This window comes from Eptatretus burgeri, chromosome 9, assembly GCF_056783735.1.
Source record: "Eptatretus burgeri isolate ZD-2024b chromosome 9, Ebu_testis_v1, whole genome shotgun sequence".
Lineage (NCBI taxonomy): Eukaryota > Metazoa > Chordata > Myxini > Myxiniformes > Myxinidae > Eptatretus > Eptatretus burgeri.
Window position 1 is genome coordinate 36776192 of NC_140969.1, and position 22403 is coordinate 36798594.

At 46.0% G+C, this 22403-nt stretch overlaps 1 protein-coding gene and 1 pseudogene across 4 annotated transcripts in view; one reads left to right on the forward strand and one right to left on the reverse strand.

Moving 5' to 3' along the window:
- LOC147019907 (tyrosine-protein phosphatase non-receptor type 14-like) overlaps positions 1-8998 on the forward strand; it is a 144879-nt gene extending 135881 nt beyond the window's left edge. The window contains exons 18-21 of one of the 4 annotated variants that reach the window (XM_085894748.1): positions 180-414; positions 3915-4075; positions 4192-4234; positions 8333-8998. In XM_085894748.1, the coding sequence (XP_085750874.1) occupies positions 180-414; positions 3915-4075; positions 4192-4234; positions 8333-8352 (459 nt within the window). In that variant the 3' untranslated portion in view covers positions 8353-8998. Of the gene's footprint in view, positions 1-179; positions 415-3521; positions 4076-4191 lie in introns of all 4 variants that reach the window. The other 3 variants (XM_085894749.1, XR_015061569.1, XM_085894747.1) reach the window with 3 other exon arrangements.
- Positions 4537-8084, reverse strand: LOC147019911 (uncharacterized; annotated as a pseudogene).
- Positions 8999-22403: the final 13405 nt, after the last annotated feature.

Below are 22403 nucleotides of genomic sequence, written 5' to 3' on the forward strand. Positions count from 1 at the left end.
TATAAGCCAGCCACATGCGGACATAACTGCTGTGGTTTCTAGAAAATATGTTTAGGGATTGGTCCCTGGAAAATGCATTGTGATGCTGACTGACCACTGTCTTTCCTAAGGGTGGTTTAGCATGGAGCGAGTGACAGGCCACAAGGCGAGTTAATATGTATGCCTCCTGCTGCTCCTAGGAAAATGGACAACAAAAGTGCCATCGTTATTGGCCCAAGTTGAGTTCCCGGAGGAATACGTCAAGTTATGGGGATTTCCGTGTCACCACCAAGTTTCGAACAGACTCCGGGAGCTTTGCCACGACGGGGCTCAGGCTACGGCACCTCCTTTCTGGACAAGAACACACTATTTGGCACCTGCATTTCCCCTCGTGGCCTGACCATGGCTGCCCCGAAGATGTGCAAAGGTTTTTGGGTGAGTGAGTCAGCTGACAGGGCTATCCGGCGTTTGCTTATGTGGCAAACACATATTAGACGGGGATTCTATTTGAAACTCGTTCCACTGGTTGCATCATTATAAAGGCAGGGCTATGCCACAAATGCAGTCACCTCTGCACATTAGCGTTCAAATTTGGAACTTTCCAGTGTTTTTTGCATGCAGAGTCAAGACTCATGGAAGAGCTAGAACACATAATGGATCAGGACGCAACAGAACAAAGTGAACAGCAAAGAGAGAAGGAGGAAATTCCAACATCAGTGTGGAGGCACAAAATAGATACAGACGAACAAGGGATGCTGGTAAGGATGACGGATGTCGGGGTGGTAGGGGGTGCATAAGATGGACACAGAAGCAAACGAGAAGGGCACTCGGTAAAGCGCATACCTCTGCCCCGTAATGCCTGATCCATGAGAACATATCGGGCCCAATACATTTTTGAAATATCATGCTATACGGTACTATATCGTTTTCGGCCCGATCTCTCAATGGTGAAGAATCATTTTAAAAATTAAATAATTCTAGTTGTCGGATCTGGATCTGGATCTTCACCAAAATCTAATCAGTTCATCCTTGTCACATACCCAACGTGTTCACCAAGTTTCATCCAAATCCATACACAACTTTTTGACATATCCTGTATACAAACAGACAAACAAACAGACAGACAGATAAAGGCCTTGTAGGTGGATTAGAGTTCAGGTGTGCTGACGAAGGACTTTGCACAATGGAGGATGTCAAGTGAATGGAGGACTGGCTTTGGAGGCCAACTTTGAAGTGTTGTTTGCCCAAGAAAGATCATTGCTGTTTGTGAGACCCAGGAGTTTGAATGACTGAAGTTCCTCAATAGGATGGTTAAAAAACTAGATGGGAGGATTTGCCAGATGGTCCTTTCGGAGAGGTGGTGAAAGGGGGGATAGAAAGTTTGAGATTTGTCAGGATTGAAAGATATTGTCGCGGACCCGGGGTCACAGGGGAACTACGATGGAGGGCTGTCCCTGGTTCCTCTTCGGACTCACAAACCATCGCACATGAATAACTTCCTGTCACGGCAGGTTGCTAATCCACCAGGAACACCAATAATTTCACCATGTGACCCAGTGTCCTCCGTCTCTCAACCGTTTAACGAGGAACACGTGATCGCCTTATTGGGGAATCACGCCCTCGATGCATACTTGCTTAACTCACCTTATCAGGTGCAGCCAAGCGGAGCTGCCAAGTACGCATCGGCTAATAAGTAGATTTTTGCATATAACGTTCCGGCTATGTTGGAGTGTGGACCATGCTAGACCAATGGAGGAAAAGCCAAAAACGAGCTGGGTACATTCATAACAGGCACATTTATTTAACAAGGCGAGGAAAGTTATGTGGCACAGTAATTGATTTATTCACAAATGTACAGCAGGAGATAGCAAGGAATTTGTGGGTGCAACAAAAGAAGACAGTGCAGAATTACCCCAAATAAACTTATACGTACATTCTTAGCTTATGCTATTACAGGCACCATCACACACACACATACACTATCCAAGAAAAATTTGAGATAGCTTTTGATAGACAGAGAGATAAGAAGCGGTTAAGAATTAGCGACCTCTTCATACCTGGCACAATCGGCGGACCTGCGCAACCCAAATGCTAAGGAAGGGGAATGTGGGAGAAAACTGAAGGTGTCTATGATGTGGGAGTGAGAGGTGCGAGTGTAGTGCAGCATGTCGTGCAGCCTGGTGTAAGAAGAAGATGTGAGGTGTGAGTCAGTAAAGTTCCCTCTGAAAATAACGATGGTTTCGCTTTGAAAAGAACGGTTGGTCGGGAGTTGCCCGTGCCGATTGCTCTTGTGCGTCCACAGTAAACGAGTGATAGATTGTAAAGAAAGATGCAGAAGTGAAAGAGACCCTAATGGGGTGGTGTAAGAATCTGTAAGTGTAACTGGTGGCTGCTGGATGCAGCCGAACTGAGCGTCGATGAAATGGGAATGGTCCCGGCCGTCGTAGTCGCTCACTCCAATTCCACGCTTGGCCGCAGCTGACTCATGGTGTTACTCACTCGGCGCTGAAGCTTGCCATCTATGCACCATCTGCCGATGTCTGCTTCCCCGGTGAGGTCTGAAGTCTGTCACAGTCATCTGGCATGTCTGACAAGGGCTGGCGTCTGGCAATATCTGACAATTTATGGCTGAATTTGCTGCTTTTATGAGCTCAGGGCAAGGGAGCAGCCAAGAGTCAGATCAAGTGGGGCTGTTGGCAATTTCTAGCCTCCCCATTGGCCCACAGTGGTCATCCTGTGCCGTAGCCACACTCCGCCAGGTCCCCTAACCGAATAATGGCCTCACTCACTCACTGACCTGGCTTGTTTTTTTTTTTTGGGAGACTTGTGAAGTGGTTGTGGTGTGAGTTGTGACATCGTGGTGAGCAGAATGAAGGTCTGAGGTGAGACGGCAGTTTGAAATTGGCATGCAGTTTTGAATGGGAAATGGTGCACAGATGCAAACGAGCCTCGTGGTGCTTTGCTTGGTTCCTTTTATCGTCTGTGTGCGACTGTGCGTGCTTGCTTGTGTGGTTTGTGTGAGAGACAAAGTGTGGAATAAGAGCAAGTATCGAAGATTGAAGACCTAACTAAAAGCCCTACGCAACGCATCTCTCCCATTTACCCACTAGACACATGGAAAGGACAAACTAAACACATACTCTTGAAATAACTGCCTTGGGATCACTGTATGCTGTGTGCCATTGCCTCGAAGGAGTGCAGTTTTTAGAAAACCGCAACAATATATTCCAAGTGTTTGACCATCTTGTGGCACACAACACAATGGCCTACTTTTACGGAAGACACCCTGGTATCTTCAACACCGACAGCAAATGCTCACAAATGGGTTACCCAAGCGGCTGTTGAGACTTGCCAAAAGTTTTGGGCAAATTGTAGTTATTCCTGCAAAGTTATCTGTGTTTTAACACTTCGTTTAAAATGTCACATTAGACCTAAGATAAATATTGTTTGGTTGCTGTAATTTCTGTCAAAAACACGGACAAACATTATTGGTCAAGATTTGTGAAAAGTATTACGAGGCATCTTGTTTTTATTTTCGACAGACTTTACTCCTCTTGCGAAATGGAGTACGCAGCGAAGCCGACGAGGCCAACGGATGTCATTTTAAAAAAGGATAGTTTCTGCATGGGGAGCTCAAAAGCTTCTCTTACAATCGTACAACTCCGATGTATATTTTTGTCCCCTGCCATTCGGACAAGGTCGGAGACGGGGGACATTAATATGAACTCCGACCATTGACCTGTGCATTTCCCATCACCGATATCCTCTTGATCCCCTTTCATTTTTATCGAAACTCCTTCAAAAGTCCTTTGCACTCCTTTATATAATATTTTTCTCTACTTTCCTCCCTCAATCCTGCATATTCAATATATTCTGTATAATGGTCCTTATTGTTGAACATGTACCTCTTTTAAGGCACTTTCTTTCACCATCAGCATTCCTGGAGGAGGTGCAGTCGGTGAGGAGGCATACAAACTCAATGTTGCCTCCAGGGTGCATACCGCCTCCCGTACTGGTACATTGCAGTGCCGGGGTAGGCAGATCAGGAGTTCTCATCCTCACCGAACTCATGGTCGCCTGCATCGAACGCAACGAGGTTCGTCATTATTTTTTGATCATTGCTACTCCGTCCTTATGTTTTATCTTTACCCCATGCAACCTCACTTCCTTCTCTTGCCTTTCATTGTGACCCCCTGACCTCATTCCCTCCAGCGACTGGACGTACCCGAGGTGCTGGGTCTACTACGTGAGCAACGTATGTTCATGGTGCAGACCTTCTCACAGTACTGCTTTGTCTACCAAGCTCTCATACACTTCCTCCGCAGTGCCCGTCTCGTTTGATGTCAACATTCCTCGTTCGGATACACATTGCTTGCCTCTTTGGATGCAAAGTGCCCCCTTCGTCTTGCGTGTGCTCGACACTCACCGAACGCATTGATGCTGAAGAGAAGTCCAAATGTTAATTTTGGAATGTGACTGGAATGAAGGATTGATGGAAAGATAAGGCATGCATTGAAGGAAGAAAGCAAGAAGAAAATTTTCTCCCTAAACAGGCCTTCATTCCCATTCCATGTTCTCGCATTTTACTTTTACCAGGAAGACGATGCAAAGAAATGCTTTGAGGCAAAACTCGAAAATACATGAACAGTTTTTTTTTAAATATTTATCTTAAAAATATTTTTATATCTTAAACCAACCCCAGACCAGTCTACGACATTCCTTATTGAGACTCTGTTGACAGTATTATTATTATTATTATTATTATTATTATTAATATTAATATTAATATTCCTTTGGAGTGAGAAAATTGAATGAAGAAACAATAATTGTCTGTCCTGTGTTTTTGTGGATGCAGCGGCGGAACCAAAGTTATGACAATGAAAACTGTACTCATGGCAAATGAAATGTCTGCATTTTGCTATTCTGGAATGGCCTTATAGTCCGGCAGATATGTGAAAAAAATGTGCCTTTAGTGATACAAGCATGAAATTTGGCACACTGCTTGGGCAGTATCTTACAAAGATTTTTGGATATAGGGACATTCCAGATTCTTCCCAGAGCCAAAATGGCGGCCATTTTACAAAATAGCCGATTTTGTGTTGTACAAGGAGGATACATGTGGATACAACTATATTTAAGAAGCATACCAGTGGTTTTATTTAACTAAATATAGATTCTAGCAAATAAGAAATAGCAAATAAAGGTGACAAAGCGTGAATAAACCATTTAGTTGGTCATTTTTTGGTGCATTTTTGTACTTTTGGACGGTTTTCTACAACAAACTCTTCAAAAAACTGTTATCAAGCACCATGGAATGACTGTTGTTCATTTAACACTCTTGAACTCAGAGGAAGTGCTTCTGTTTGATCCTAACATCAACTTACAGAGTTAAAATTATACAGTGGAACCTCTAGATCCAGGTAACAGAGTCTACTATGATGCATGGATACATGTGTACATGTTACATAATTATCATCTGTGATCTCTCTTGTCCCAGTACTACTCTCTTGTACACTCCCCACCACAGTGACATAGAGCTGTGCACTGGAGTGCAGCCTTGACACACTTGCACTGTCCTCTGCACCCCTTTTTGCAGCCACACCTTAGTAGTTGCCGACATGCCTCAGTTGCCTCTGGGAGGGTTGTCCAGTATATGTCCCTATAGGCACTAGTTGAGCTGGGATTGTGGTCGATGTTATCCACTGCGCCAGTCGTGAACAGACCACTCTTCAGTTCAGGTGGGCAAACTGCACCCTCCTGCTGGAAGAAGCGGCAGATACTGTTCCCCAAGTCCGTGGAGATGCTCAGCACCCTATCATAGGAGACGGAGAGACCCAAGTGGAACAGAGTGTCAACCAGGTCTCGTTTGCGAGTCTTTGTGTGCATCAGCATTCCCAGGTACACAGGCACGGGGGTCTCCCGATTGTGGCCGTGCTTGGTAATACTCGTAGTCAATACTCGTACTCTGTCGGCGGCGTGCGTAGCTGTTGAACATGAGGAGCTGTGAGATTGTAAGAGTGGGTGTTGATGCAGATGAGTGGCTTGACTGCTCTTGGATCGTGAAACCATTCAGGATCATAGCAACTAGTGCCACGAGAGAATTTGGCACGGATTGTTCTTGGCAGAGGGCGTCAAATGAACCACTAAAGGCTGTCTTCATCTTCAACATGTCTCTTCGGACTATGTTCGCGGCTCTAGCAAGATGAACACCATCACTATCAGCATCGTGTTCACAGGCCTTGTGAAGGGCTGATCCGATGTCCTCGTTGAAAGCTAGGAGAACATCTCGGCCAGGCTTGTGCTCCTCCATGTCTGGAAAATATGTCATGATCCGGTGCTTGAGTTTGGTCGAGTGAACACGTCCAGTCAAGACTGTTCCAAGCTGTTTCAGCCGGTTGTTGTACAGACTTGTTAGGTCTGCCAGCTTGAACACTGTTGCCACAAGAGCGTCCATGCGGGCATCATCGATGTAGGACACCAGTTCTCCGAGAGCTATGCCATGATTGATATCATCCTGGTCATCCAAGGTTCTCTTTGTGTCCCTTGCTTTGTTATAGAGGGAAACCAGACACTTCACATGGTACAGGGCATCTTGCGCCATCATATCTCCAGCACTCAGTTTAGCAATAAGTGGCTTGTCTTCTAGTTTCAGAGCACATTTCCTGACTCATCTGTCCAGATCAAAGGTAGAAGCTTTGCGCAAAGACTCGTTACCTGCTGGCTTGTCTCAAAAGAAACACGTTTCGAGCAGTGACTCTGTACGGTCCACACTCTGATGGGTATACTTTCGTGTCACGCCTTCGGTATCCCCACTGGTTGTTTTCCTCTTCTCTGCCCGAATCAATTGAGTTTTGTTGTATTGTAATCTGCACGAATCATGCCACTTAGCCCTGTGGTGCTGGAAGGTGGACTCGATACCCTCACCATCGTCCAAGCGGGACATGTCGAGAGATTTTGGCAAGCAGTCGATCTCACTGAACCTGAGGAGGTTGTCTGCCAGAGTCTGGTATCCAGACCCTCCTGTGCTTCGCTTGGAGTCAGCAGGACAATGAAGAGGCTCAGTGGTGTCCATCTGACACAGCACACATAGGTTCCAGTCTGTCTGGTTAATTGATGTAACAGATGTACTTGGCCCTCGCTGCTGGGGGTCTAATAGTTTGAAATGCTTGGCCATTGTCTTGAACCACCACCAATCAGTCACTGTAAAATTGGGAAGAACCACCACCAAGCAGGGGATTAGTCTTTGGGTACACTACAGTGGAGTTATCACCTGAAAACAGAATAGCAGAGTTAAAATGTTTTCAACTACGAACCCCAGCCCAGAGGAGATGCATATATACACAATGGCGATCTTGGGTGATTGTCACTCGATGTCCCCAATAGGCCACCATACATTATTTCTTTGCGCTGGACAGGACCATGTTAAACCCAAATCAATATGAACACACCATTGTAGTTTGAACATTTCTATTATGCAATTATGAAAATTAATACGTTGAGTACATCAATATCGATTTCGCAAATTTATGCATTTAATCGCGACATTGCCAGCTACCAGTATGTAATTAATAATGGAAATATTCATGGAGTCTAAGTTCCTTTCACCAAATTTGATTTTTGATCTATTTATATTTCCAGAAACAATATTCATGTAACATTCACATGCATGATCATATTGCAGAGCTCTTGTTCCAGCCATGCATTATTGCAATGGTAAACTGTAATCTGTGTCCCTCATAGACCACCGTAGATGCATTTTTTTAAGTCAAATATGAAGTAGATAATGAAGCATGTGCATACTAGTTGATAATAATCATATTATACTCACGACATTGTGTTTTGCACCAAGCACATATGACTTTGCTGACCTTGTAGGCAGAATTTGTTATTCGTGGCAGCCATTTTGTAAAATGGCCACCATTTTGACCCGAGGGGTAATCTGGAATGTCCCTATATCCAAAATGTTTCCGAAGGGTATGCTATAACTGTGTACCAAATTCCATGCTTGTATCATCAAAGGCACAAAACTACCAGAATATTTCACATATCTGCCGGACTATTAAAAGTTCTGTGATCATGACCAAGTTTGATGATGCAGTCCACATGGTGGCCACAGACCACCATCACCTTGCTATTTCACACTGATATATCTATATATATATCTATATATTTTGTGTGTGTGTAAATATATATATATATATATATATATATATATCTATATATATATATATATATATATATATATATATATATATATATATATATATATATATATATATATATATATATATATTGTGCAAACATACACTGTATGTTGGAAACTCCATTCCCAACTTGTATATCTCTTTTCCAGCAGAGGGCGCCGCTGGCTAGAAGCATCAAACCAAGCAAGATTTGTTCAGGCAGCTTCATTTGGAGTTTTATGGTGACCAGATTTTGCTTCCGTTTTTGGAGAAACCATCTCTCATTCCACGTGCCATCTGTAACCCTCCAGGACAGGGTAGTTTGCCATTTGGAAATACTTTAGCATGGAACTCTCTGCGTTCTTTTAAACCCCACTTCAACAGATTTTTGCCAGCAAAATGCACCTAACTGTACAGCAAGTACAACCAAGGAAATTGGTATTCAAAATACCATGGTCTGAACTCTGAAGCGCTCGATAACAGCTCAGCGCTATAAAATTATTTTCTTTCTTACTGTACTTGTTCTCCTTCCACCTCCTGCAGCTTTTCTGCTTGCTAACTGTGCGTGCGCGCGTGCGTGTGTGTGTGTGTGTGCGCGTGCGTGCGTCCGCACAGCCGGGCTCAGTGGAATTCAGATGCAGCTGCCCCCCTCTCATCCCCAATTCCACGTCCTGTCCTCTGCGGAGTGTTGTGCGTTCATTGTGCTTTAACGACCCTTGTTTGTCTTTTATTTATTATGCACCTGCGAACTGTCCAGCGCTAGAGGGGGCTGGCCTGCCTCTCCTTGATAACGTCTGATCGTGTGCTCAATTTGTTTTTCTCCCCCCCCCCCTCCCTCCCTGTTCTATCTCTTCTGTGTGCATACATTGTGTATAGTACAGCCTTGTGTACAGAGTTTTATATTGAAACTTTGTTATTTTTTTCTCCACGATAGAATACGGTAAATGTAGCAATATCCTCCCTTGAGGAATATAAATATGCGTTTTCCTTGGTCCTGGTCGTGTATGCAATAAAAAGTGAAAATAACTGGATTTTTTGTGATGTGTCTTTGAGTCTCATCCGAGTCATTGCTCGACAGACGTGTTAAAAAAAGGAATATAGTTTTAAATGGATTAATGGATGAATAGTTTTAGAGGCGATTTTTCAGTTTAAAATTTACAATTGAGTTGAATTATGAGTACGTGGAAAAATTAAAATCGTTATTTAAAAAAAATTTGAAAAATCAACAGCTTCCATTGTCATTTGTTTTTTGGGGGGTTTTTTTTGGCCTCGGGTCACAGACTTACTGATCATGTCACCGAATTGCTGATGGGGGTCACAAACTTACTTATTTCCCCTTGTATTTTGTTTGCAGAAAATGACGCTTATAGCTATAATATAATATCGGTCCACATTAATGTCGGGCTCGCACAGCCATCACTTTGATTTTTACAGGCCCTCAGTGTTTATTGTTGAGTTCCTATTTATCATGTTTATCCTTTATTATCAATTTTTTAGTATTTTCTATTTTTTGCTCTGATTAACTGTAAATGCTCAAAACGTTGGCTTCTTGTTTCCCATGGTGGTGAGCACACATCAATCAATGTTCCGTTGATTTCATCCATCGTTCTACCCGTCCACTGACTGCGATCGATAGCTAACCTTCGTGAGCATGTTCTTCGTCCTTCTTTATTTGTTTCAAGTTCTTATTTCCAGGGGTGCTCTTAATGTAATCATGGCCAACATATCGAGTCTGGCAACTTGTTCCTTGACATCAGACAAAAATCCAACAAGGGATCAGTGAGTCCCTTTCCTGAGAAAACAACAAGTCCAACACTAATATTGACGAAGCTGTTGTTTTACTGAATGTTCTACTAAACAACAACTTCAATTGAAATTCTTTCACAAAACAAACTTGCTGACTTTTCCATCTGTCCAACAAACCTTGACCTCTGGATAAATAGCCGAACAATTCCCTTACTGTTTGTTTTTCCAACTTCTACATGTGAGGTCACGGACTGCACAATCAATCCTTGCTCTGTAATATCGGAAAGGTAATTTCTTTAAAACCCCTTACTCATTGACAATCCCCACAACACGAGTAGTTGAATTTCATTTTTTTTAATTACCATAAAGACTATGATATCCTGATAGTCCATGATGTATAATTATCCTCTTGAATTGCTTTGTTGTGTCCAAACTTGATGTTTGTTTGAGAATTGGATTTTCTTTCACCTTTAATAACTTTGTTGGGTGATATTTTTTTTTTAGAAGTCTATCAGAGTTTGCTTGGTTAATAAATAATTTCGTTTCATTGTTAAAATTTGCTGAAATAGAAGCCAGAGGAATGTCCAGGCCACTTTGACATGGTTTTTCTTTTTATTAATTTATTTTTTTCCCAACAAACCACATTTTGTGTCCTCTCGGGTGAGACGTGACTTATCTAACTGGCACGGGACATTTGCCAGGGAGCAAGTCCAGTCAGTCCTTCTAATCAGTGGCCTGGTTGTTGTTATTGTTCCGTATGTAGCCTGTGGCTGCTGGTTGCATCACTTTCTGGAAGTGCGACTGTGCTGCTGAGGGAGTGCCCTTGCTCCCAGTAAGCTGGTACTCATTTTTCCAGCCTCAGAAGGATGACGGGCTGAGTCAACCCGCCAGGTGTTATTTCAACGGCTTTGACGGGCTCAAATTCAAGACCCTAAGAGATTTAGCAAGCCACCTTTGCCCTTAAGCCAACACCAGACTTCGTGACCTGGTAAAATGTGCACACTTTTGGCCAATGAGATTCAGGAAGGACATCTTTCACTTGTTCACAAGATGCTCGTGAAGTAAGCACTTTCCTTTGAGCCATATAGTCTGGGTTTTATTCCCGACCTGATTATAAAAATTGTCAGATTGGTGCTTCAGAGGAGTCGGGAGGTGCAGGTGAAAGGTCCGGTGCGCTGTCCTTCACATAAAACCAACAAGATGCTTCACGAGATGTCCTTTGTCCGACGTGATGCATCGCAATGTGCAGCTGGGTGTCCCTTCCGATAGCATTAGTCGGTGCGAGGACGGAAACTATCTCATGATGTCTTTTGTGAAGAGTAGGTGAGTTATCACAGGCATTCTGAACAAAGTGCAAATTTCTGCCTGAACCATCTCCAATGGAATGCTGCACTTGGCCAGCCAGTTCGTGAATGAATACACACTCCATGTCTATGAGAAGGCAAGTGACCTCACAAGAATGTGGGATTTTAAAGCAGTAGTAGTAGCAGAACTTTTTTGAAGTTGTGAGGGTTTGACAATCTCGGTAATAGTTTGTCTAATTCTGTAATCGTTTGGAAAAGTGAACAGCGCAGATTACGACAAAAAAACACAACAATGCTTTCAAGTTTGCACATCTGTTATGACTTCACAAAGGACATACGAGCTCTGTGCATTAACTCTGTGGCCCGACATATCATAAACAACTCAAGGGTGAAATGTTTGAAATCGTTTTCGTGAAAACCACCCCTTGCATGCCGGTGCATCCTCAATCCCGACTTGTGCACACGCTCTGTGTTTGGAAGCAGAACCTTGGAAGTGTTAAGTCGTTTTTTATCTTCAGTCGACACAGGTTATCCAGCCAGGACTCAAATGACATGTTTCATTCCAACCTGTGCCTCACATTAAAGAACCAGGTGCAAAACATTGTTAATTTATTTTTCATAATTACCTGCACTTTCAGCTGCGAGGGACGTTCAAAAGGTGATGGATAAATAGGGACAAAAAATACGAACGTTTTTATAAAATTGTTGTTTTGGAGAATATTTTAAGATCAGCAAATGAGGAAATTTAGAGATAATTTGCTGACTCACAATAAATATTAATACAGGTCTAAAACATAAAACGTTGGCGTTTCCAAGACCAAGACCGACCATCAAATCAGGTTCTCGCCCTGAGAACTTTTTGAACGGTCCTTGTTTAACTTTGTTCAACGTTAATATTCCGAATCCCGAAGTGCCGCAGCTCCGGACCTTCTCGCCAACGTTATAAATATATTCTCCGTGCAGCTTCACAGCAATAACGGAGTTCTCAAGCATTCCCCGAGATGAGCTAAATCTAAAACTAATTCGCCACAAGCACGTGCGCATTTGCGCTATTTTTCGCTATTAATGGCCAATGGAAGCAAAACCTTCCAATTTCCCGACGAACTTTAAAGCCATAATGAAGCCACAATTCTTCCACCATTGTGAGAATTTGTAAAACTGGTGTTGGAATTTTAAAGAAAGAATATTTGGTATAACCTTAAGATTTTTACACTAATTTATACACGAGTTGTCGTGGCGTACACCTCAAATCCGTGACTCTGAGGCGGGAGCTCTGTGTTGGGCCGTGCAATGAGAGGGTGTCGGGCAGCCATGGAATCATGGCGAAACCCAATCCCGATGTTGTCAGAGGCGACCAGGCTTGTGTCCGGAAGTGAATCCAGTGTAAAACTTATGCCAAATTATTATGTTTGAGACCGACACACACACACACACACACACACACACACACACACACACACACACACACACACACACACACACACACACACACACACACACACACACACGCGCACACGCACACACGCACACACGCACACACTCACGCACTCACTCACACACTCTCACATACGCACTCTCACTCTCACTCACGCACTCACACACTCTCACTCTCACGAACGCACTCACACTCTCTCACTCACGCACTCACACACTCTCACACACTCTCACTCACTCACTCTCACTCTCTCACTCACACACTATCTCACACACTCTCACTCACACAGTCTCACTCTCACTCACACACTCTCACTCTCACATAGTCTCACTCTCACACAGTCTCACTCTCACTCTCACACTCACACAGTCTCACACACTCTCACTCTCATGCACACACTCTCACTCACACACTCTCACTCACACAGTCTCACTCTCACTCACACACTCTCACTCACACACTCTCACTCACTCACACTCACTCACACACTCTCACACTCACACACTCTCACTCTCACTCTATACTCACACACTCTCACTCACACACTCTCACTCACACACTCTCACTCTCACTCACACACTCTCACTCTCACTCACACACTCTCACGCACTAACTCACACACTCTCACTCACACACACTCTCACTCACACACTCTCACTCACACTCTCTCATCACACACTCTCACTCACACACTCTAACTCTCACTCACACACTCTCACTCACACACTCTCACTCACACACTCTCACTCACTCTCTCTCACTCACACACTCTCATCTCACTCTCACTCACACACTCTCACTCACTCTGACACACTCTGACACACTCTCACTCACACTCACTCTGACACACTCTCACTCACTCTGACACACTCTCACTCACTCTCACTCACACACTCGCACTCACACCCTCACACACACCCACACTCACTCCCACTCTCACTCTCTCACTCACACTCTCCCACTCACTAACACTCACTCACACTCTCTCACGCACACAGGCTCCCTTTCGCTCACACACTCTCACTCACCACTCACTCACCCACTCACTCACTCACCACTCTCACTCACCGCTCACACACTCTCACTCACAGCTCACTCTCACTCACAGCTCACTCTCACTCACAGCTCACTCTCACACACAGCTCACTCACACACACAGCTCACTCTCACACACAGCTCACTCTCACTCACAGCTCACTCTCACTCACTCTCTCTCTCACTCACACACTCTCACCTCACTCTCACTCACACACTCTCACTCACACACTCTCACTCACACAGTCTCACTCTCACTCACACACTCTCACTCACACAGTCTCACTCTCACTCACACACTCTCACTCTCACACAGTCTCACTCTCACTCACACACTCTCACTCTCACTCACACACTCTCACTCACACACTCTCACTCACACAGTCTCACTCTCACTCACACACTCTCACTCACACAGTCTCACTCACACACTCTCACTCTCACTCACACACTCTCACTCTCACTCACACACTCTCACTCTCACTCACACACTCTCACTCACACAGTCTCACTCTCACTCACACAGTCTCACTCACACACTCTCACTCACACACTCACACACTCTCACTCTCTCACTCACACACTCTCACCCACCCACTCTCACTCTCACTCACACAGTCTCCCTTTCACTCACACACTCTCACTCTCACTCTCACTCACACACTCTCACTCACTCACACACTCTCACTCTCACTCACACTCACACACTCTCACTCACACACTCTCACTCACACACTCTCACTCACACACTCTCACTCACACACTCTCACTCAATCTCACTCACACACTCTCATCTCACTCTCACTCACACACTCTCACTCACTCTCTCTCTCACTCACACACTCTCACCTCACTCTCACTCACACACTCTCACTCACACACTCTCACTCACACAGTCTCACTCTCACTCACACACTCTCACTCACACAGTCTCACTCTCACACAGTCTCACTCTCACTCACACACTCTCACTCTCACTCACACACTCTCACTCACACACTCTCACTCACACAGTCTCACTCTCACTCACACACTCTCACTCACACAGTCTCACTCACACACTCTCACTCTCACTCACACACTCTCACTCTCACTCACACACTCTCACTCTCACTCACACACTCTCACTCACACAGTCTCACTCTCACTCACACAGTCTCACTCTCACTCGCACAGTCTCACTCTCAATCACACACTCTCACTCTCACTCACACACTCTCATCTCACTCTCACTCACACACTCTCATCTCACTCTCACTCACACACTCACTCACACACTCTCACTCACACACTCTCACTCACACACTCTCACTCTCACTCACACACTCTCACTCTCACACACTCTCACTCTCACACAGTCTCACTCTCACTCACACACTCTCACTCTCACTCACACACTCTCACTCACACAGTCTCACTCTCACTCACACAGTCTCACTCACACACTCTCACTCACACACTCACACACTCTCACTCTCTCACTCACACACTCTCACCCACACACTCTCACTCTCACTCACACACTCTCACTCACACAGTCTCCCTTTCACTCACACACTCTCACTCTCACTCTCACTCACACACTCTCACTCACTCACACACTCTCACTCTCACTCACACTCACACACTCTCACTCACACACTCTCACTCACACACTCTCACTCACACACTCTCACTCAATCTCACTCACACACTCTCATCTCACTCTCACTCACACACTCTCACTCACTCTCTCTCTCACTCACACACTCTCACCTCACTCTCACTCACACACTCTCACTCACACACTCTCACTCACACAGTCTCACTCTCACTCACACACTCTCACTCACACAGTCTCACTCTCACTCACACACTCTCACTCTCACACAGTCTCACTCTCACTCACACACTCTCACTCTCACTCACACACTCTCACTCACACACTCTCACTCACACAGTCTCACTCTCACTCACACACTCTCACTCACACAGTCTCACTCACACACTCACTCACACTTACACACTCTCACTCTCACTCACACACTCTCACTCTCACTCACACACTCTCACTCACACAGTCTCACTCTCACTCACACAGTCTCACTCTCACTCGCACAGTCTCACTCTCAATCACACACTCTCACTCTCACTCACACACTCTCATCTCACTCTCACTCACACACTCTCATCTCACTCTCACTCACACACTCTCACTCACACACTCTCACTCACTCACTCTCATCTCACTCTCACTCACACACTCTCACTCTCACTCACACACTCTCACTCACACAGTCTCACTCTCACACTCTCACTCACTCTCACTCACACACTCTCATCTCACTCTCACTCACACACTCTCACTCACACACTCTCACTCACACACTCTCACTCTCACTCACACACTCTCACTCACACAGTCTCACTCTCACTCACACACTCTCACTCACACACTCTCACGCACTCACTCACACACTCTCACTCACACACTCACTCTCACACACTCTCACTCTCACTCACACACTCTCACTCACTCTCACACTCTCACACACTCTCACTCACACACTCTCACTTACACACTCTCACTCACACACTCTCACTCACTCTCTCACACTCTCATCTCACTCTCACTCACACACTCTCACTCTCACTCACACACTCTCACTCACACACTCTCACTCACACACTCTCACTCTCACACAGTCTCACTCTCACTCTCACTCACACACTCTCACTCTCACTCACACACTCTCACTCACACACTCTCACTCTCTCACTCACACACTCTCATCTAACTCTCACTCACACACTCTCACTCACACACTCTCACTCACACAGTTTCACTCTCACTCACACACTCTCACTCTCACTCTCACACAGTCTCACTCTCACTCACACACTCTCACTCTCACTCACACACTCTCACTCTCACACTCTAACTCTCACTCACACACTCTCACTCACACAGTCTCACTCTCACTCACACACTCTCACTCTCACTCTCACTCACACACTCTCACTCACTCACACACAATCTCACTCTCTCACTCTCACTCACACACTATCACTCTCACTCACAGTCTCACTCACTCACAAACTCTCACTCACACAGTCTCACTCTCACTCACACAGTCTCACTCTCACTCGCACAGTCTCACTCTCACTCACACACTCTCACTCTCACTCACACACTCTCACTTACACACTCTCACTCACACACTCTCACTCACTCTCTCACACTCTCATCTCACTCTCACTCACACACTCTCACTCTCACTCACACACTCTCACTCACACACTCTCACTCACACACTCTCACTCACACACAGTCTCACTCTCACTCTCACACACTCTCTCACTCGCTCACACACACACTCACTCACACACACTCACTCTCTCACTCACACACTCTCATCTAACTCTCACTCACACACTCTCACTCACACACTCTCACTCACACAGTTTCACTCTCACTCACACACTCTCACTCTCACTCACACAGTCTCACTCACTCACACACTCCTCACTCACACACTCTCACTCTCACACTCTAACTCTCACTCACACACTCTCACTCACACAGTCTCACTCTCACTCACACACTCTCACTCTCACTCTCACTCACACACTCTCACTCACTCACACACTCTCACTCTCACTCTCTCACTCACACACTCTCACTCTCACTCACACACTCTCACTCTCACTCACAAACTCTCACTCACACAGTCTCACTCTCACTCACACAGTCTCACTCTCACTCGCACAGTCTCACTCTCACTCACACACTCTCACTCTCACTCACACACTCTCATCTCACTCTCACTCACACACTCTCATCTCACTCTTACTCACACACTCTCACTCACACACTCTCACTCACTCACTCTCTCACTCACACACTCTCATCTCACTCTCACTCTCACTCACACACTCTCACTCACACAGTCTCACTCTCACTCACACACTCTCACTCTCACACAGTCTCACTCTCACTCTCACACTCTCACTCACACAGTCTCACTCACACACTCTCACTCTCACTCACACACTCTCACTCTCACTCACACACTCTCATTCTCACTCACACACTCTCACTCTCACTCACACACTCTCACTCACACACAGTCTCACTCTCACTCTCACACTCTCACTCACACACTCTCACTCTCACTCACACACTCTCACTCTCAGTCACACACTCTCAGTCACACACTCTCACTCACACACTCTCACTCACACTCACTCACTCTCACACACACTCTCACTCTCACTCACTCTCACACACACACACACTCTCTCACTCTCACTCACTCTCACTCACACACTCTCACTCACACACTCTCACTCACACACTCTCACTCACACACGCTCACTCACACTCACACACTCTCACTCACACACTCTCACTCACACACTCTCACTCACACACTCTCACTCTCACACAGTCTCACTCTCACTCACACACTCTCACTCTCACTCACACAGTCTCACTCTCACTCACACACTCTCACTCACACACTCTCACTCACACACTCTGATCTCACTCTCACTCACACACTCTCACTCACACACTCTCACTCTCAGTCACACACTCTCACTCACACAGTCTCACTCTCACTCACACACTCTCACTCTCACTCACACACTCTCACGCACTCACTCACACACTCTCACTCACACACTCTCACTCTCAGTCTCACTCACACACTCTCACTCACTCTCACACTCTCACACTCTCACTTACACACTCTCACTCACACACTCTCACTCACACACTCTCACTCACACACTCTCACTCACACACTCACACTCACACACTCTCACTCTCACTCTCTCACTCACACACTCTCACTCACACACTCTCACTCACACACTCTCACTCACACACTCTCACTCACTCTCACTCACGCACTCTCATCTCACTCTCACTCACACACTCTCACTCACTCTCTCACACTCTCATCTCACTCTCACTCACACACTCTCACTCACACACTCTCACTCTCACACAGTCTCACTCTCACTCACACACTCTCACTCTCACTCACACACTCTCACTCTCACTCACACACTCTCACTCACACACTCTCACTCACACACTCTCACTCACACAGTTTCACTCTCACTCACACACTCTCACTCTCACTCTCACACAGTCTCACTCTCACTCACACACTCTCACTCTCACTCACACACTCTCACTCTCTCACTCACACACTCTCACACTCTCACTCACACAGTCTCACTCTCACTCACACACTCTCACTCACACACTCTCGCTCACACACTCTCACTCTCTCTCACACACTCACTCGCACAGTCTCACTCACACAGACTCACTCACACACTCTCACTCTCTCACTCTCATCTAACTCTCACTCACACACTCTCACTCACACACTCTCATCTCACTCACACACTCTCACTCTCACTCACACACTCTCACTCTCACACAGTCTCACTCTCACTCACACACTCTCACTCACACACTCTCACACTCTCACTCACACACTCTCACTCACACAGTCTCACTCACACAGTCTCACTCACACACTCTCACTCTCTCACTCTCATCTAACTCTCACTCACACACTCTCACTCACACACTCTCACTCACACAGTTTCACTCTCACTCACACACTCTCACTCTCACTCACACACTCTCACTCTCACTCACACACTCTCACTCTCACTCACACACTCTCACTCTCACACTCCAACTCTCACTCACACACTCTCACTCACACAGTCTCACTCTCACTCACACACTCTCACTCTCACTCACACACTCTCACTCACACACTCTCACTCTCACTCACACACTCTCACTCTCACTCTCACTCACAAACTCTCACTCACACAGTCTCACTCTCACTCACACAGTCTCACTCTCACTCGCACAGTCTCACTCTCACTCACACACTCTCACTCACACACTCTCATCTCACTCTCACTCACACACTCTCATCTCACTCTCACTCACACACTCACTCACACACTCTCACTCACACACTCTCATCTCACTCTCACTCACACACTCTCACTCTCACTCACACACTCTCACTCACACAGTCTCACTCTCACTCACACACTCTCACTCTCACTCTCACTCACTCTCACTCACACACTCTCATCTCACTCTCACTCACACACTCTCACTCACACACTCTCACTCTCACAGTCTCACTCTCACTCACACACTCTCACTCACACACTCTCACACACTCACTCACACACTCTCACTCACACACTCTCACTCTCACACACTCTCACTCTCACTCACACACTCTCACACACTCTCACACTCTCACTCACACACTCTCACTCACACACTCTCACTCACACTCTCACTCACTCACACTCTCACTCACTCACACTCTCACTCACTCACACTCTCACTCACACTCTCACTCACTCACACTCTCACTCACTCACACTCACTCACTCACACACTCTCACTCACACACTCTCACTCTCACTCACACACTCTCACACAGTCTCACTCTCACTCACGCACTCTCATCTCACTCTCACTCACACACTCTCACTCACTCTCTCACACTCTCATCTCACTCTCACTCACACACTCTCACTCACACACTCTCACTCACACACTCTCACTCTCACACAGTCTCACTCTTACTCACACACTCTCACTCACACACTCTCACTCTCACTCACACACTCTCACTCTCACTCACACACTCTCACTCACACTCTCACTCACACAGTCTCACTCACACACTCTCACTCTCTCACTCACACACTCTCATCTAACTCTCACTCACACACTCTCACTCACACACTCTCACTCACACAGTCTCACTCTCACTCACACACTCTCACACAGTCTCATTCTCACTCACACACTCTCACTCTCACTCACACACTCTCACTCACACACTCTCACTCTCACTCACACACTCTCACTCACACAGTCTCACTCACACACTCTCACTCTCACTCACACACTCTCACTCTCACTTTCAGTCCCACACTCTCATCTCACTCTCACTCACACACTCTCACTCACACACTCTTCCTCTCACTCTCACTCACACACACACTAACACACTCTCACTCACACACTCTCACACAGTCTCACTCTCACAGTCTCACTCTCACAGTCTCACTCTCACAGTCTCACTCTCACAGTCTCACTCTCACAGTCTCACTCTCACAGTCTCACTCTCACAGTCTCACTCTCACAGTCTCACTCTCACAGTCTCACTCTCACTCTCACAGTCTCACTCTCACTCTCACAGTCTCACTCTCACTCACACACTCTCACGCACTCACTCACACACACTCACTCACACACTCACTCTCACTCACACTCTCACTCTCTCATCACACACTCTCACACACACTCTCACTCTCACTCACACACTCTCACTCACTCTCACTCACACACTCTCATCTCACTCTCACTCACACACTCTCACTCACACACTCTCACTCACACACTCTCACTCACACACTCTCATCTCACTCTCACTTACACACTCTCACTCACACACTCTCACTCACACAGTCTCACTCTCACTCACACACTCTCACTCACTCTCACTCACACACTCTCATCTCACTCTCACTCACACACTCTCACTCACACACTCTCACTCTCACTCTCACTCACACATTCTCACTCACACATTCTCACTCACACAGTCTCACTCTCACTCACACACTCTCACTCACACACTCTCACTCACACACTCTCACTCACGCACTCTCACTCACACACTCACACACTCTCACTCACTCACACACTCTCACTCACTCACTCACACACTCTCACTCTCTCACTCACACACTCTCACACACTCTCACACACTCTCACTCACACTCTCACTCACACTCTCACTCACACAGTCTCACTCTCATCACACACTCTCACTCACACACTCTCACGCACTCACTCACACACTCTCATTTCACTCTCACTCACACACTCTCACTCACACACTCTCACTCTCTCTCACACACTCTCGTCTAACTCTCACTCACACACTCTCACTCACACACTCTCACTCACACAGTCTCACTCTCACTCACACACTCTCACTCTCACACAGTCTCACTCTCACTCTCACACAGTCTCACTCACACAGTCTCACTCACACACTCTCACTCTCACTCACACACTCTTATTCTCACTCACACACTCTCACTCACACAGTCTCACTCTCACTCACACACTCTCACTCACACACAGTCTCACTCTCACTCTCACACTCTCACTCACACTCACACACTCACAATCACACACTCTCACTCACACACTCTCATCTCACTCTCATTCACACACTCTCACTCTCACTCACACACTCTCACTCTCACTCACACACTCTCACTCACACACTCTCACTCACACACTCTCACTCACACACTCTCACTCTCTCACTCACACACTCTCATCTAACTCTCACTCACACACTCTCTCTCACTCACACACTCTCACTCACACACTCTCACTCTCACACTCTCACTCACACACTCTCACACACACACACTTTCACTCACACTCTCTCTCTCTCACTCATACACTCTCTCTCACACTCTCACTCACACTCTCACTCACACTCACACTCTCACTCACTCACACTCACTCAAACTCACACTCACTCTCACACTCCAACTCACACTCACACACACTCTCTCTCACTCTCACACTCACACACACAACCTCACACTCACAACCTCACACACACACACAACCTCACACACACACAC